At 39.8% G+C, this 17,072-nt stretch overlaps 1 protein-coding gene across 2 annotated transcripts; it reads right to left on the reverse strand.

Annotated features, from left to right (window-relative positions):
• Nucleotides 1-1,487: 1,487 nt before the first annotated feature.
• Nucleotides 1,488-16,060, reverse strand: ISOC1 (isochorismatase domain containing 1). 2 transcript variants are annotated; one of them, XM_067315533.1, is made up of 5 exons: nucleotides 15,658-16,060; nucleotides 6,745-6,864; nucleotides 6,387-6,590; nucleotides 5,892-6,008; nucleotides 1,488-1,897 (listed from the first exon to the last, which is right to left on the reverse strand). In XM_067315533.1, exons 1-5 carry the CDS (start codon nucleotides 15,943-15,945, stop codon nucleotides 1,751-1,753), a joined length of 876 nt encoding a protein of 291 aa, XP_067171634.1. In that variant the 5' UTR covers nucleotides 15,946-16,060; the 3' UTR covers nucleotides 1,488-1,750. The 2 variants fall into 2 exon arrangements, with proteins under 2 accessions (XP_067171634.1, XP_067171633.1); XM_067315532.1 differs by having other exon boundaries at nucleotides 15,631-16,059.
• Nucleotides 16,061-17,072: the final 1,012 nt, after the last annotated feature.

Genomic DNA, 17,072 nt, shown 5'->3' on the forward strand with positions numbered 1-17,072 from the left:
AAAAATGTTAGCATTCTTCCTTCTGCTGCTAACTCTAGGTAACATCAATACATAAAAAAAGCAATATTTCATAAGAAATTCATAGTATTTTTGTGCACAGCTGTTGATTTATACAAGTGGACTTTACACTGCTAGGCAACATGATTAATACACCAGAAAACAAGGTAAAAGTAGGTCAGTGATATTGAACAACGGGGTTCTTCAACAACACTCCCCTCCCTGCCTAACTTGAAGCATAATGTCAAGTCCTAAAATTCTGGAGCACTAAATGACACTATAACAAGACATAGAAGACAAGAATTATTGGATATTATCCATTCTTGATCTTTACACAAAATTCCCATGACATCTATAGAAATTTCACAGATGCACAAAATAGAATAATGTCTCCAGCAAACAAAGCTTTCAGGATTTGCTTTTCAATAAATATCACAAGCATAAGAGAGACAGTAAATGTTAACATTTTATTCGTTTTGAACATATAAAGGTTATAACTCTCAAACAATTCTTTTAGAGCCATCTGGTGGGGAAAACAAGCAATTTAAAACAATATATGTATTGTAATTAGTTTTCTACCAAAGAGATCAGTGTTCAGTATGACATCTAGAATTCTTTTAAAAAAATAAATGTCACAGTTGCACTGTAAACTTTATATAACATTTTTAAGCCATTAGAACATGAAGAAAGTGCCTTTATGAACAGTCATGTGTTAAGAGTTTGTTTCCAGACAGTAAATATATCAACAAGTTACAGATGCTATTTTTCTGAACAATGCTTTTCAGCCAGATTCCATTCAACCTCCACCCAACTGCAGCCTACAAAACTATGCACATACCTAGAGAAACTGAGGTTTGTTTCAGAGCTTGCTTGGCCATATGAGTGAATCAGATGAAGATTATTAAATCTAACCATGGAAAAAAAAGTAAATCTAAATATAGTACTAGATTTAGTATTAAGAGCTGAAAAGGTTTTGTTCTTTAATTGCTTAGAGTTGGCAATTTATTTAAACCTTTGGTAATCTTCTGCTAGTTCTGAATGACTTTACACCAGTCCTTTTTATAGATCGCATTAAACAACTTTTTTTTTTTTAATGTGTACTGTTAAATAAAGAGGGTTGGGCAGTCAGAATTTCAGCATAATTGAAAATCATGATGCAGGCTTCAGCTACCTAAAGCAATCAAACATCAACTGCTGCTTGATCTGTGTGTCTTGTCTACTGAAGAAGCAAAGCATTTAAATCTTACCCTAGAGAACAAAAAGGCACACCTAGTCCACATACCTTACTCATTTTTAAATTACGCTCTATTAAAATAGTTTCATTTATGTAGATCATTAGAGCTTATCACATCACATTTATCCAATACATAGTTATCTTCTATTAATACAAAAGTAAAACATAATACCACAATACATTTTTACAAAGGGCACAAAGAAGAAGTTTCACAGAAATACGCACTTTGAGCTGTTACAATCAGTGGGTATAGACTAGCAGGCACCTGTTAACTTTTTTAATAAATAGGAAATCTGACAACAAAAGGGTCCTATGGTATCGATGGCCTTTGACAGCTGTGACTGAGCAGAATACACCAGCACTGAGAAGTATGACCAAACAATTTTTGCTAAGGTAAGCACAAACATTTTTAATTTTACATTTCTGCCAGAGTTTGTGTGAAAGAATGTGTGCATGTGCGCTTACAGCTTTCCTTCATCCTTAAAGCAGACAATACAATTCTCTTTCACGATGTCCTCTTTAAACTTTGGAAAGGAGCCCCGACTCAGGGGCACTTGCCTTAATTAAATTTTGGATTTCTTTGAATTTCGGATGTTCTTTATCAGCTACCAGCTGCAGCAATATAGCCTCACTAGTAGTAACTATAATTCCAGTACGAGCAAGACGCTGCAAGAGAAAAGAGCAGAGAGAAAAACGTGAAATACTTGTAAGTGTGAATGAGTATACGCCATGAGGGGGGAAAGTCATTATTTTTAAAAAAGATCTCCTATTAGTAAAACTATCACCAATTCCACTCCAGCATTTGTTAACAATGTCATTGATAAAATTAGGATGGAAACTGTTCTACTTTATTAGGCTTTACAGGAGGAAAAAGGCTGTCCTGGATTACAGAATAGGCCTCCTAGTTGGAATAGATTCTTTCCCCAAGTCAGATTTAACACATAAGCTTTCAGAATACCCACCCCCTCTTCTAATAGCATCACTTTTCCCCTCTACACTCTTGATGATAGCTTTCTTCACTCTCTTGCATGAGATCTGAAAGGCCCAGGGAAAAAGAAAATAGCCAAGTCCAAGATAAAAGCATTAAGCAAGAAATATAATTGTAACTATTTCTTTTTCAGAGCTTATGTACTAATATTTTGGTCTTTGGATTTATACAGCACACTAGTACCACTAATCTCAGGAGAGGGAGAGAGAACTCTTCTACAGACCTTGTATCATAATATTCCAGCAGTTACTTTTAACCAACATCTCATTTCAGTCTAAGTAGCTCCTGAGCTGGTTCTTCTTAAAGACTACAGAATAAGCTCAACACAAAAAAAGCAAACTGAAAGGTCTAGTAGACCTTATTTCATAAGTGCACAATTAAGCAGAGCTTTGCGTAGCTCAAGCCATATCACACATTACAAAGTTTTCAGACTGTTAAGACTACAGTTGCTGCCTATATAGCAGAGTTATCCTTAAGTAAAGGCTGATCTCCATCAGCTTCCCAGCAACCATACAGATGCTTAGTCAGTAAAATTTTTCATGGATCCAGTTTTCCCTTCATTGTCCTCTACCAGCTGTATGTTCCACCAAGTTTAATGCAGCTACAGTGTCCTGAATGAGCCAAGGGAGGGTAAGAGGCAGAAAATACAACATGCACTTCCTCAGATTGGTTTCCATTGCAAGTACTAAAGAAAAGAGATGATCCAAACTTTCTAGGGCAGATGGAGATCACTGCTGCTTAATTGTTTAATTACACAGTAACTGATGAGAGAAAATTATTAATTTTAGGGAACCACTACAGTCTATATAATAAAGTAAACAAACTAGGTTTATTCAAATTAATGCTTCCTGCATGTGATGATGGCAGCAAGTTTTACAATATTCTTAAGTTGAAACAAAGCAATTTCCCCAGCTTTCCTACTCTGTACAGTGACATTTATTTAAAGCGCATATGCATACAGAAGAAAAAATGAAAATTAAAATGAAATTTTACAATGTTTTGAGCTGATCTTCTCCAGTAATACAGAATTTTGCTTTAACTATTACAGATGAGAATAAAACAGACTGTTAAAGAACACTGCCTTCTAAGGAAGACCAATTTCTTACAATTGTCTTTTTCATGGTAATAGGTCTTTTCTTTAAAGGTAAAACTTACCAAATCAAAATGCTGGCACTGACTCATACTCTACTTCAAGAAGTATAATTTATATGGTTCTGCGATTACTAGACATGAAGAGATACAAATACTAAGCATACTGGAGGACCTTCTTCAGTGCAAGTTTTCTTAGCACATCCTCTTTCAGACACAGGGAACAAAAACATACATTGTGTCATCTACATAGCAGGAAACAGAACAAATGTAGAGTAGTAAAGAAATCCAACAGGAACAGAGTTGGCTCTATCCAAGATCAGCCAGTGATAAAAGACAACTTTATCAGATAGGGCAGAGATCCAGAATGCCTACAGCCCTGACCAGCTGGGTTGAATTATCTTTAAAAAGGGGAATTTTTTTTTATTGCAAGTTTTTGTCTGCTGTTGTTTTTAAGCACACTACAGAGGCAGAGTCTGCAATCAGGCAGACCTGAAAGCTTTGGCTATCAATTAAACTATACCTCCTAACATACCTGTTTAGATATTTATATGTTCTTCACCAGCACAGTAAGCATGTATATCACAAATCAATGAATTATCTGCATTTCATGAAGATAGCACTGTTCACACCAGAAATCTGAGGTGATCTGCCCAAAGTAATGCTCAAGATCTATGACACATCTGGATGCTGAACTCTGGACTCTTGAACACTGGACTAACAGCAGATCTGAGAGCTTGCATACACAATTTAAAGAACCGCTACAGTCATAAGCTAAATTATGTCTGAGAAAATTATGCCTTCAGCCTAACATTCAAAACATGGGAGGAGCTCATCAGATTTTGGTAAAAAGGAACACTGACTTTTTCCTTGCATACTTCTGCAGTGTTTTAGCCACTTTCCCCAGTCATCCAAGGACATGCAACTTGAAGGAAAATATGCAGAACTGAGGGCAAGTGTGGGACTAGACAGGATGCATTTAAGGATGCTGAGGAAGCTGGTTGAAATCACTGCAAGGTCATTCTTTATCAGCCTTGAAAAGTCACTGATCGGGGAGGATTCCCATTACTGGAAAAAGGCAATTATTACACCCATCTTTAAAAAACATGGGAAGGATCCAGGGAACTACAGCCCAGTGAGCTTTACCTCAGTCCACCAGGTATGCAGCAAGCTCATGAAAGCCATTGCCAAACACACAAATGATAAGAATATGATTAGAAACTGTCAGTATAGCTGTACATTTAGTCTAAACCAGGATTCTCCAATGCTTTGATGTTTTACCCACTTTTTTAATAAAGTATCACCATGGTCAATCAGGATCATTAATATTCTCTGTATGTGTCCCTTTTTCTCCTGGTCTCCTATTCCCTAGCGTGCCCAGCTCTTACCTTCTCTAGCCCTGATTAAGTTGCACAGATTACAGTTTTTGCAACTAACTATGTTTAAGTTCAATATCTTTTTGACTAGAGAGGAAGAAAAAAAGGCAGAGGTAGTTATTTAGTACTTCAAGCTCTAAACCGATTTCTATGCTTGCAGACACAGTATAGGTGATAATGACATACAAACACAAACAGATCAAGGCAAATATTTCAGTTTTGTTTTTCTGTACTTATTTGACGACTACTACACTGTATCGACTTGGGAAGTCCATGATCTCAATCATTCTTGCACCCTGTGTCCATCATAATACATTATGGAACAGGCTACATTAAGCTTCCACTTAGGCATGGATTTTATCAAATGCTACAGGCTGATGATTTTCCTTTAGCCCCTGTCCTATTCACTAGAATCAGAAGAAATTAAAATTCTTCTCCAGTTCTATGAAAACAGCATAAAATGGTTTAGTTACTGTTGGTTTTAATTTCCAAATAATTCTTAGAAACTGGGACAAAAACTGCAATACTTAATGTATATATATATATTTTTTATTTACAACAATGATGCCTGTAGGCAAGTTAGAGTACACTATCATAAAATCATTTGCATGAATTTGCTACTACAAAGTTATAACAAAAAAAAGGGTTTTTTAAGCATGTATGTTTATCCCCACTTTTTCAACATTTAGTTAGACTAAGATCATGGTGGGGGGGGGACTATTTAATATAATTAAAGATTCTGGAGATTAAGCTTTAATTTGCACTAATAAGGAGGAAGAGAAGAAGGAACAGACATTTGAGATGGAGCTTTGAACAGAATCCCTTGCAATATCCCTTTTTTCCCCCTCAAGGAATTTAGACAGTAGAACAGAACAAATATTCAAAACAAAAGCTCTGTAGAACCTTTACTCTGTTGTACAGATAAAACTCCTTTAAAAAAAAATCCTGAAAAGCTCGTGGTTAGAATAACCTAGATTGCATAAAACAATCAGAACAGAGTTCTACATATTAAATCATAATTTAAGAAGGAAAGATAAATCATTAAGTCTTCTCTATACTGCAAGCTATCCTGAGAATTACAGCATTCACCTCTTTTCAAGTCTACATTTGTTCACTGTCACTGACCTTAGAACTTCCTTTTAAGGTTATAATAAACATGGAAATTAACATACAGATCCAAGGCAGAGAAAGACTTAAGAAACACTACCTCAAGAGCAAACATCCTGTCCATCATGCTTCTTGACGAGGTGGCATCAGCTACAATATGAACTTCCAAACCTCTGCCAATCAATTCCAATGCTGTTTGCTGGATGCAGACATGAGTCTGCCAGGAAAAGGGGGCGGAGGGAAGAGAATGACAACAAGAAGAAGCCATAATTATAAAACATAAGTAGCACAATCTCAAATTTGAGTATGTAATTAATTAGGGTTAAAACATTTTTTCCACCCATGACATCACTAGTAACATCAGCATGGGTTTTAAATGCCACATGAATCTGAGACAACAGCCTGTTGTTCATAAATATCTAATTTCACATTTTATGAGTAATCTTAGAGACAAATAGCATAATAAAGAATAATTTAACCTGTAGAAGATATCTGAGCAACATAAATTTACTTTTTTATTACAGAAATCAATGCTTAATGTTATTGTTGGCCAACATAAGATCATAAAACAGTACAAGAATGGCAAGGCACATACTTCTACTCCAAACAAGATAACACTGCGGACTCCAGGAATCTCTGCTAATGCTGCTTCTACTTCTGGCAATACCATTGAAAATTTTGTTTTTGGAAGTACAAGTTTAGCTCCTGTTAAATCAATTTCTTGTACGGTGCTGCCAAGACCTTTGGGATACTGTTCTGTTACAATAACTGGAATTCCTAAGAGCCGTGCACCTTGGAGCTGTGAGAGGAAAAAAGTGCACAAAAAAATTAAAGAATGATAAAAGCATAGACATCATTATTTGAAACTGAATAACCAGTAACTGGTTGTTGTACCACATAATTTACATGTGTGATCAAAACTTGCTACCACAAAAAAAAAGCAATAAACATACCAGTCGTTGACCTACACTGATGATATCACCAAAGTATTTGATGGCAGGTCTGAATCTTTCTTGCATATCACAACAGAAAAACACAGTGCTTGAGGGTGTCAGGTTGCCCAAAGTAGTCATCTGAAAAACAAAATAAAGAGAATGTTTTTAATGGCAATAAAGACATTTTCAGAAAAGCAGAAGAATGAGAGAGTTTGCCAAGCTCTTTCAAGTAATGGATTTCTTTTGTTTTACTTTAAGTCAGAAACAGATGGAGAAAGGTTTTTCAAGACTGATTTTGGTATGCTTCTACAATCAAATGCATTGCCTTGATACTGAGCAGTATATTACAGTCATCAATAGGTAATCATGATTTTATTAGGCAGGAGACATATGCAAGTCAATTTAAACAAACATGAAAATTTCTGGACTCTGAAAGGGGAGAGGGGCAAGGAAGTGTTCTGCAGAATATGTGTTAAAGATACTTTTTAAAAATATAAGAAATCTTGAAGAACTGCAGAAAAAAGTCACTGACAACTCAATTACATTCCTCAAATTCATTTTAGAATCTGCAACTCAGTGACACAAAAGCAGGATAAATCGAAGTCAAAAAAAAAAACCCAACTTTATACATGCTTTAAGTATCTTATATAGAACTATTTTCAATAGTTTCACTGGGTATTCAGTTTCTTTACCCTATCAGAATTTTTTAGCTCAGGACTGATGAAAGTCCAAAGACTAAAACGAAATCAGAGAAGCCTGCTAGTATTACTACCACAAACAGAGCTGAATACATATTAATGATAAAGATTATCTTCTACAGTTTCCCCTTATACAGGCTACAGAATGGTGTGGGAGAGGGGTAATAAAAAAGTGAACCAAGGATTGTATTTTTGCACACTTTGAAAGAGTGCTTTGTATTTATATGGAATTAATTGTATCATCTGTAGAAGCAAAAGGTAAGGCCCAAGCAGAAGACTACAGGAAAAGAAAGCAGCTACATACTATCCTTTAGAGATAAGGGAGCTCAGGAGAAGTACATCATTGAGGAGCTTTTCACCAGAGTGATAAATCAAATTGACTAAACCGCTTTTGGCAAGTAGACATTAATTGTATACATCTCATTTTCTGGAAATTGAGGTTGACATGTTTTAAACTAAAACAAAATTACTTTACCAGTAAAGTAGCATACCCTGAAAGAACAGGGAATTGGCATTCCTTACATTCTATTCCAAAGTCTTTCATTAATATATCATATGCCTCCAAGTAAATCACTTAATCTCAATTTCAAATGCAGTAAGAGCCACGCAAAGTCATACAGAATGTACTGTTCAAATTGTAGAGGAAAAATATGTATCTATACAGGATTCTCTAAAAGTTATGCTTTTTTTTTAAATGGGTGTGCTAAAACTGTAAATGGTAGACTCCTGCATCTCAGATGCCATTACTAACAAAATCGTAAATGTTCACAACCACAGTTCTTCAAGCCCACATCTGAGAAATGGCAATACTATTATCTCAAGCAGTTATGAAGGTAAATTCAGTAATGATTGTAAAGCAGATGTTCTAATAATGGATCTACTGGGGTCAAAGGAAAACAGAGGATCAGAATAGATATTAGGGAAATCTTTTACACTAGGAGGGTAGAGCAGCACTGAAATAGGTTGCCCAGAGCAGTGGTATCTCCATCCTTGGAATTTTTTGAGATTTGGTTAGACAATGCCAGAGCTGATTTGATTCAGTGGTGGCTTTGAACAGGGGCTGAGGCAGATGACCTCAAGACATCCCTTCCATCACTTCTGTGATTCCACACTGTGTAATAAATGATGCCTGGGACCAAGAATGTTTTGAAAATTAAATATTGAATAACTGCCTCATTCTTGAGCACCATCCATCTAAGTGCTTGAACAACACAGAAGTCAGCTGGAGGGAAGTACATATACTAAAGTACAATTAAACACCACAGTGAGCACCTATCATAATTCATTTCAACTCTCGCACTTACTAGTATCAGAATATTCAATCATGACATTTAGCTTTTCTACTGCTCAGCAGCAAAAATAGAGTGATTGGAATAGACAATATTTATAAATGCATCTCCTACTCAGGAAACGTGTCATTTTGTCTTGGCACTCATATGACAAGCAAAGACCATTATTTTCTTCTAGAAATCAATCCACCACTTTAAAAATTTTTTTTTTAAAAAATTCTGAACTATAAACCATCATGGGACTGTAGAGTGATCTAAATGGAGTCAATCTACTACCTTAGTATGCATCTTTCCACCCAATACAACAGACAACACTAGCATCCTTAGCAGAGAAACAGGTATGAATACGCTAGGAAGGTTTTCAAGAGGCTGCCCTAGTCTACCCCATGCTTATATGGAAGGATACACTAAACCCAAGTATTCATCACAGGTATCTGGTCTGCCCCATTTTTAAAAATTAGCAGTGATACATAATTTACATAGCACTTATACAATCCACCCTACAGCCCTACTATCTTTACCTCAAAGTTTTTTCTTACCCATAACTCCTTTGCTGCAATTCAAGAACATTATTTCCAGTTCTATCCACAGTGGATTTGAAGAACAGCATTACCTTCCTCTTCCATGAGTACAACCATGCATAGTCCCCTTTTACATATTTCAAGACTCACATCAGGTCTTCATTTAGCCTTTATTTTTTCTTTATTCTAAATCATATCTAATACTTTCAATCTTTCCTCCTACATCTCTGATCATTTCCATTGCTCTCCTTGGAGTCCTTTTCAACTTGCAATCTGAAGTGGGTCACCCAGTACTACTTCTCTGTCCATACTTTGTACTAGTAAAGCTTCAGAGAACATTGTTCAACCCACAGGCTTTGCAGGCTCTATTCAGTTTACACTGTCCAGTATGCTATTTGCTCGTCATAATTGATGATAGCTCAACTCCTGAGGTCTATTACAGCCTCAATCTTTACTTGGAGACTTCCTCAGCTTTTATTTGTGCAGTTGATTATTTCTACTTAAGTGTAGATCTGTGCTGTTTCCATTTTGAACTGCATCTTATGTCAGCTCATTTCTCCAACTTGTCAAGAAAATCCTGAATTCTGTTCTCTCGAATGCTTGTAGCTCCTCCCAGCTTGGCACCTTCTGCAAAAAAAGCACTTGCCCTCAATTTCAGTAGTGACTTGTATGACTGAATACTTACAAATATCAGACTCAAAACAGATCTTATAGAAACCAATTCAACATTCTTCCATTTTGACAGTGAAACACTAAAGATAATACTGATTAGCATTCTAACCAGTGAGCATCGTTGTTACAGGCTTCCATTAAATCTATAATCCCATCTGTTTATGACAAATATCATAGGAAGAAGGAGCAAAAGCCTTACATCTGCTTTCCTCTATTATCAAGTTGATTTAACATGATCTTAATTTACATATCTCAGCTTAATATCAGGGCAATTTTAAATAAAGTTGGACTGACAGGTTTTCTACACAAAAGCTTTTATGAAGTCTAACAAATGTTTCTTTGTATTCATTTTTATATTTATTTCTTACTAACTTGAAGTCTGCAATGAAAATCATGCAGCACAGTGCTAGAGTAAGAAGAAGCTAAAAGAAATAGATGGCAAGATCAAAATGAACACTTGGTGGTGTCATTCTATTACTCAGAATAGCACATTTGGAAAAGTAAGAATGCAACAAAAGGTAGTTTAAAATTAAGTCTCAAAAATGGTGGATAATGGATTCCATAAATTCATAAGAATTATTGGCTATTTATAAAGAAAAACTGCTGTTTATCAGTTTTTAAATGTGTCATGTAATTTAAATATTTACTTTCCCTCAAAAGCAGTCCTTGCTGTTCCGTCTTTCACTGCTATACAGAGTTAAGGCCTTGACACATCTTCACCTCAAAAGTCACTGTGATGGTGAAAAACATTGCTATCCCAGCAGCAGACTGGCAAAGCCTGCACTAGAACAGTGCAAAATCCAGCAAGCAAGCTTGGGGTGGAGGCAAACCACAACTCTTGGCTGACATGCAAGCATGTGTTCAATTTTACTTCAAGAAGAAAGGCAGGCTGGGCAAACAAGGATTGTGAGCCACAGCAGTCACTTGGAAGCTGCCAAAATCCACCCTGAATAATATCTACTCAGCTACCAAGCTATTAAACAAGTTAAATTAAAATAATAATAATCTAAAATACCCCCAAATTATATATACACCTCATCTGTTTTGTTTCATGCCCCCTCCATCCCTCTTATTTAGTAGGCCTTTCTTCTTCTGTTGGAAGCAATCCACAGCAAAATTGGAAGAGGTATGTCAGATAAGGTAATCTGATGCAGCTCTTTTACCCAGCTAAAGAAGTCATCTCTAGGACCTTGTCCAGACCAGGATTTAAAGGTATGCTGTCACAAGTTACATACAGCTTTAAATCCTACTCTAGAAAAGGCTTAGGTGGGAAAGGACAGGTGGGTTTTTTTCAGGTCTATTTGATTTCTGCTGATTATTATTAATTATACAAAATGCAAATGTGATGAAGAACCATAATTACAGAATCAATTTGACAGAAAATATTCATATACGCTGGTTCTTTATCTGTACTTTCCCTATTCAATCTTCAGGGAACCATTACATGTACAAAATGCAATTTTCTCCCTGCTATTTGTGATGGACGAGAGTTAAAGCTGAGAAATAGTCTCATGTGACATCACTAGTCACCTTACTAATCTCTTGCCAAGGTTATCCACGAAAATGGCAGAATGGAGAACCTTGCAGCCTTGATATTTCAAAGCATAGAATAAAAAGACAACAATGAAAAGAAGCCAAGTATGTTTTCTGCTCCTTTATGTCTAGAAGGACATCTATAAAATTTGATTTTGCTTTGCTTTTCCCCTTTTGAATGATGAAAAATTGAAGCAATTCAGTTTAATGTAATTCAAAGGAAAATAGGTTACAAGTGTTTCAACTTAAGAAGGTATTTCTTTTATGCTAAGTCAAAATGCAGACTTAAAGGCAAACCAACATTCAAAAGTACAGATTTAGTTAGATTAAGCACATCATGTTTGTAATAAGATAATATCAGATTCTTCATGAAAGTCAGAAGTGATCAAAATACTGCAGATTAAACACACACTAGTAAGGAGTCTGGATTTGAAGGAATATATCTTCCAATTTTTTTTTCCAGTCCTTTCCCCTCCCCACCCTATGTTTTCAGGCACTGCTTTTAGAAACGTTATATTTAATTGCAGCAACAACATATCAGAATTTACAACTGCCTTTACAAAAAATTTAAGCAATGCAACTCACCCATGTAAAGCACTTGACTGGTATACTGCAATCTGTACTTTGACTTTTCCTGGTCTTTGGAAAAAGGCCTTAGGTTCCTGAAATAGTGTTACTTGTATTTCAGAAGCATCTGCATGCAGCAATACTAGATATGTGTTAAAATAAAAATCTGTGTATTAGTAGTTTTATTTTAACTTATCTTTCAGCAATAAATAAGTACAATTCTCCAAGCTGCTTTTCCAGGCAAGTAAGATGTGCATCAGACATTAAGGTTGCTTTAAAAAGAGCCTGATGTAGAGGTACCTTAAGTAATTGTTTTAATAATAATTTCAATTTTTAGCCAAAGCATCTTTAGGTCACAAGTTTACAAGTGTAGGCTACAACTATTACTAAAGAGAGGTCACCTTGTAGTTATGAAAATTACAGTGAAATATCCTCTTCCTGCCTGCCACATATTTGAACGCTGCTAAAACTCCTCTACTACACGCCTGTAACAAGCATACTTGTCTTTTCTTCTGATATCTGCTAAGTGTTTTTTTTCCTTACTGTTCCTGTTCTCTAAAGAAGACTACAGCAATTACAGCAAAACACAATATTTTTAGCAGTGCTACTTAACAGCATTTAGAGTTAACAGTATTTAGATTTAAAAGAGGCTAAAGTAGTCCTTCATTTTTTCTGGAGTATAAATATTATTCTATTAAAAGTTTTAATACATGTAAACTCCATGAAAAGCAAACAGCTCCCTTCTGTTAATACTCAATCCCTCAAGCAACAAGCAAATACCTGCCTCACCAACTAGAGCATGCCAAAGAAAACTTGCCTCTTTGTTGCAAGTATATGGTTGAGAAGTTTTAAGATTAGTAGCCAAACAGAACATCAGGGTTTATCGTAACCTCAGTCTGCGTAACGCTGGATAGCAATTAAAATCTTGAGTTGCTGTTTTGTGCCAGTATAGCTAAACAAATGTACGTATTTGAGCACAGCACAAGTGCCCAAATATGACTGGAATAAAAGTGTCTAGTACAAATGTCCCTACACAGATCAAGTTTTAAACTGAACTGCGCAGAGTGGCTTCTGGAGGGAAACATATGGTGATTTCTCAGTGAGATTACAACCTCCCTGCACTGTAGAGACAGGAAATTGGAATATTTCAGTCAAACATCATTTGGTGCTGATATTTCCTGAGCTATTGCAACAAAATGTATACCTTTCCATACATAAGTCTACATAGAAAAGGAATCTAAACAGCAGAATGTTGTTCATGAACACTATTGTCCTATGGGTTAAGTCATTTATAATTAAATACATACACATATTCTATAAAAAAAACACAGAAAAAATACTCTAATTATTTGTCTAGAAATACTGATGCTGCATCTTATTTCTAAAAGAAATATATTTTATAAATATGCAAGCCAAATCACATCTGTGCCTTTCACAAGACATTCAAAATGGTATTTCAACTGACTACACCACATTCAGAGTGGACAAACCTGTGTGATGCATAACTGCAGAAAAAAGTGTCAGGAAAAAAGGCATACAAGAGTGGCAAAGCATGAATTAAGTTAAAGAAAGAAAATATAATCTTCTCATCAGCAAATCTTCTCATCAGTAAATTCCATACATCTTGTAGAATCTCAAGGTCTTAAAAAGTGCAGCTGTGACTGTATTAGACCAAGTGTTCTCAAATCAAGTGCTCTCCGAGCACCTGCTGATGGCTCAAGGAGAGCTGACTGACATCATTATGATGTCCCCACCTCATTCTCAGCTGCTGAAGCACATCAAAGAGGCAACTAAAATAACATACAAGTATTACCCTTTTCATATCAACAGTTGCCATTGTCATAGGATTGTAACAGGATCAGTGAAAGCAGCTAATCGATTAGACAGTTTATGTATTAAATTGTTCATCCTGAATCCCTGCTTTCGGTTAAGGCTGCATTAGTGTGTTTGCACTCAAGAGAATGAGATATCATTCAATGTCCCAGTACTGACCTTTAACACCAAGACAGACATCCTGCTACAAACGCTTGGGTTGCACTTAGTTTCAGCACAGAAAGCAACCTGCAAAAGAGTCTTTGCAGAACAATGATCTGGATACAGAAATAAGAAACAAAGTTCTGACCTGCATCACTGATACTGCATCAGACTATTTAAGCTCTATGTTTAGAGCACTTAGTTTACTTATCACACTGCTGAAACCAACTGTTTTTACAAGTTGGGAGGACTATCCTTTCCAGTTTCTCTGGCTGGACACCCATCCATTCTGTTTTCAACATACAAAAGCAGAAAAGCTTTAAGCTAAATACGATTAGTGAGCAACGACAAAATAGGTTACTACATAAGTTTGATGTTCCTAAACATCCTTTCCCTACATATGGTTAAGAAAAGAAGAAAAAAAACCTTCAAAAGGGTCTTTGATACACAGTGCAAGTGAAAAAGCCATCTTGGTAGTTTATGAGTTCAGGACACTATGACTGAGCAGAGTATACAAACAGCACAACCTAGATCTTTTCTAGAAGCATAGAGAGAAGGCTAGCAATATTTCAGTGTTTATGACATTGCTTTTCTAATATTAAAAATTTTGGCTTGACAAAGCAAAACTTTGACTTAAGAATTAAGACAAATCTTCTTAATTAAAATGCTAACTTTGTAATTAAAAAAATGAAGTCTTGAAAGCTGGAAAAAGGAAAGAGACAGCAATTTTGTTCTGAGTGCAACTATTAGAGCATCACTGGCATGAATCTCCAGTATGCATAGAGAGGTATCTTAGTATGAAAAACACGTACTGTATCTGTCTGGCAGTCTGGTTTCCTGGTTTATGGGAACAAAACTAGTGAGTTACGAATCTGTACATCATGAAGAGCTTTTTTTGTGCGAGAACAGACACAAGATCTTGGGGACCTACAACCTGTGGAATAAAAGCTCCGGCAGAGTCCTCTTGAAAGAGCAACGTTTGAGTTTGCAGTAGTAAACTCCCACTCCACCTAGTAACATCGTCCCTAGTTTAAACTGGGTAACGCCAGCAGCCTCTTTTAAAGGAGCAGTAGTTATTATTGTAGCCACGATACTACTTCCTCTTTCACCGGGTAAAACGAGTGCTCACTCACTAGATATAAAACCTGAAACGAGGCTTTGGGACGCGTGCGGTGTGGAGCGCAGCTGCCTCCCTCGCTCAGTAAAATCGGCGTTTCTCAACAGCCACAAAAAGTAGGTTTGCTGCGCCGCTCCCTCGCGGGTTCGCGTTTTCCCCGGCCCTTCCCAGCCGGCACTGAAGCCTCCCCCCGCCGCCGCCGGTTACTGCGCCCCGCGCACGGGCTCTGCTTCCCCCGTCTCTCCCGAAACTGTATCAGCGCCGTGGCCGGCCGGAGGGTCCCTTGCCCGCCCCGGGGCTCCCGAGGCGCCACCGCGGGGAAGGGGCGGGCTGCCGGGTCAGGACTCGGCGCCCACAGAGGTGCGAGCCAAGCGCCAGGGAGGCTCGCACTTATCCGGGACGGGGCGACGCGTGTCACGAAACCGCCCCAGACTCCGTGCGAGACTCCCGGGGCGGCAGCGGGCAGGAGGGGGGTGCTCCCCCGTCCGCACCTGGGGGAGCGGAGCCCATGCCGGCGGCGGCGTGGCTCTCACCTGGATCTGCAGTGGCACCAGGCGCACCTTGCAGCGCTCGCTGACCAGGAAGCCCTTGGGCAGGTCTATGTACTGGCTCCACTCCTCGGCGAAGAGCTGCACCACGAACTTGCGGTGCATGTCGATCTGGTCCCCGTAGAGGCTGAGGAACTTCTGGATGAGCAGCTCGTAGCCGGAGCCATGAGGCACGCTCGAGGGCCGCGCGAAGACGGAGAAGCAGAAGAGCACCGGCACGGAGCCGCCGCCCCCCGCCGGCGAGCAGCCCCCGCCGCCGCCGCCGCTGGCCGGAGGAGCCGCCGCCTCCGCCGCCGCCATGTTCAGGGGCAGCCGAGCCAGCTCGCTGCAGCCGGCGCCGCCGCTCCTCCTCCTGCCGCCTCCTCCTCCCGGCCAGACGGGCGGCGCCGGCGGCCCCCAATCCCGGCTGCGGCTCCTCCTCCTCACCATAGGGCCCGGCCCGGCCCCCCGAGCCCGCGCCGCCGGGGCGCTCGCCGGGCGGGCAGCGTCTCTCCCGCCGCCGCTCCTCCTGCGGCAGCGGGTGCCTCCCCGCAGCCGGCGGCGGGAGGAGGAGCCCTGCGCCCCGATTCCTGCCCGTAGGAAGCGGCGGCGGGGGGCAGGTGGGGCGAGGCAAGGGCAGCCCCCTGGCGGGGGCTTCGCCGCAGGCAGAGCTGCCTCTGTCGGCGGCTGAAACACGCGGAGGCGCTCCAGGAAAACACGCCGGGGGCGGCGAAGGGAGAGGGCTTGGCCCTGCCGCCGTGCCCGGCGCGGGAGCTGGCTGCCGTGGGGCGGGGGCGCCGCCGCCATGGCGCCTGCCGCGCCCCGCTGCCATGGCGCCTGCCGCGCCCCGCTCCTGCCCGCGAGCCGGTCCCCGGGCCGGCAGCCGTTACCGCCTCGCGCTAACGCCGTAAGCACCGGGCGCGAGAAGGCGCCGCACCCTTTAAATAGGAGAGTTGGTTGTTCCTCTGGAGTGCGCGTCATCGAGGAAATACCGCACGCGCGGGCCTAACGGCCCGGGCACCTGCTGATGGGCTCGAGGAAGCGCCATGCCTCGCAGGCGCTTCGGCCCGAGCTGCGCTTGCGTCTAGGCTGGGATCGGTCACTCGCTCTCCCGTCGCAGGAGACAGTTCTTGAGTTTAATACAACATTGTCTTCAGAAGTGCCGATTTCTCAGACGCTGGACGTATCCAGACCACTACACGGCGAAGCAGTGACTCTGCAGTTAGGCTCACAGATCGGCGAGGAGGAGACGTGCGTGCCCGCGTCTCGTCCTTCCCAACCTCGCGTTCTCTACAAAATGTCCAGATTCATCAGCCAGTTTTCCTGCCAGGAGTGAGAGCCCAGAATAGGAGGTAGAGACACTGCCCAGCTTTTTGCTGTTATTTAGCAGATTTTCTGTTGCAGTCCGCTGTGTTTGGGGAAGAGGATCTGGGCAGCATGTTGCCATT

Source organism: Apteryx mantelli, chromosome Z (genome assembly GCF_036417845.1).
Source record: "Apteryx mantelli isolate bAptMan1 chromosome Z, bAptMan1.hap1, whole genome shotgun sequence".
Lineage (NCBI taxonomy): Eukaryota > Metazoa > Chordata > Aves > Apterygiformes > Apterygidae > Apteryx > Apteryx mantelli.

Coding starts and splice junctions, on each gene's coding strand:
- ISOC1 (XM_067315532.1), bottom strand. CDS start 15,945: ATGGCGGCGGCGGAGGCGGCGGCTCCTCCGGCCAGCGGCGGCGGCGGC. Junction 6,865..15,630: donor TGGTGCCACTGCAGATCCAG/GTGAGAGCCACG, acceptor TTTGTTTTTCAG/ATGACTACTTTGGGCAACCT. Junction 6,009..6,386: donor TTATCTTGTTTGGAGTAGAA/GTATGTGCCTTG, acceptor TTTTCCTGGCAG/ACTCATGTCTGCATCCAGCA.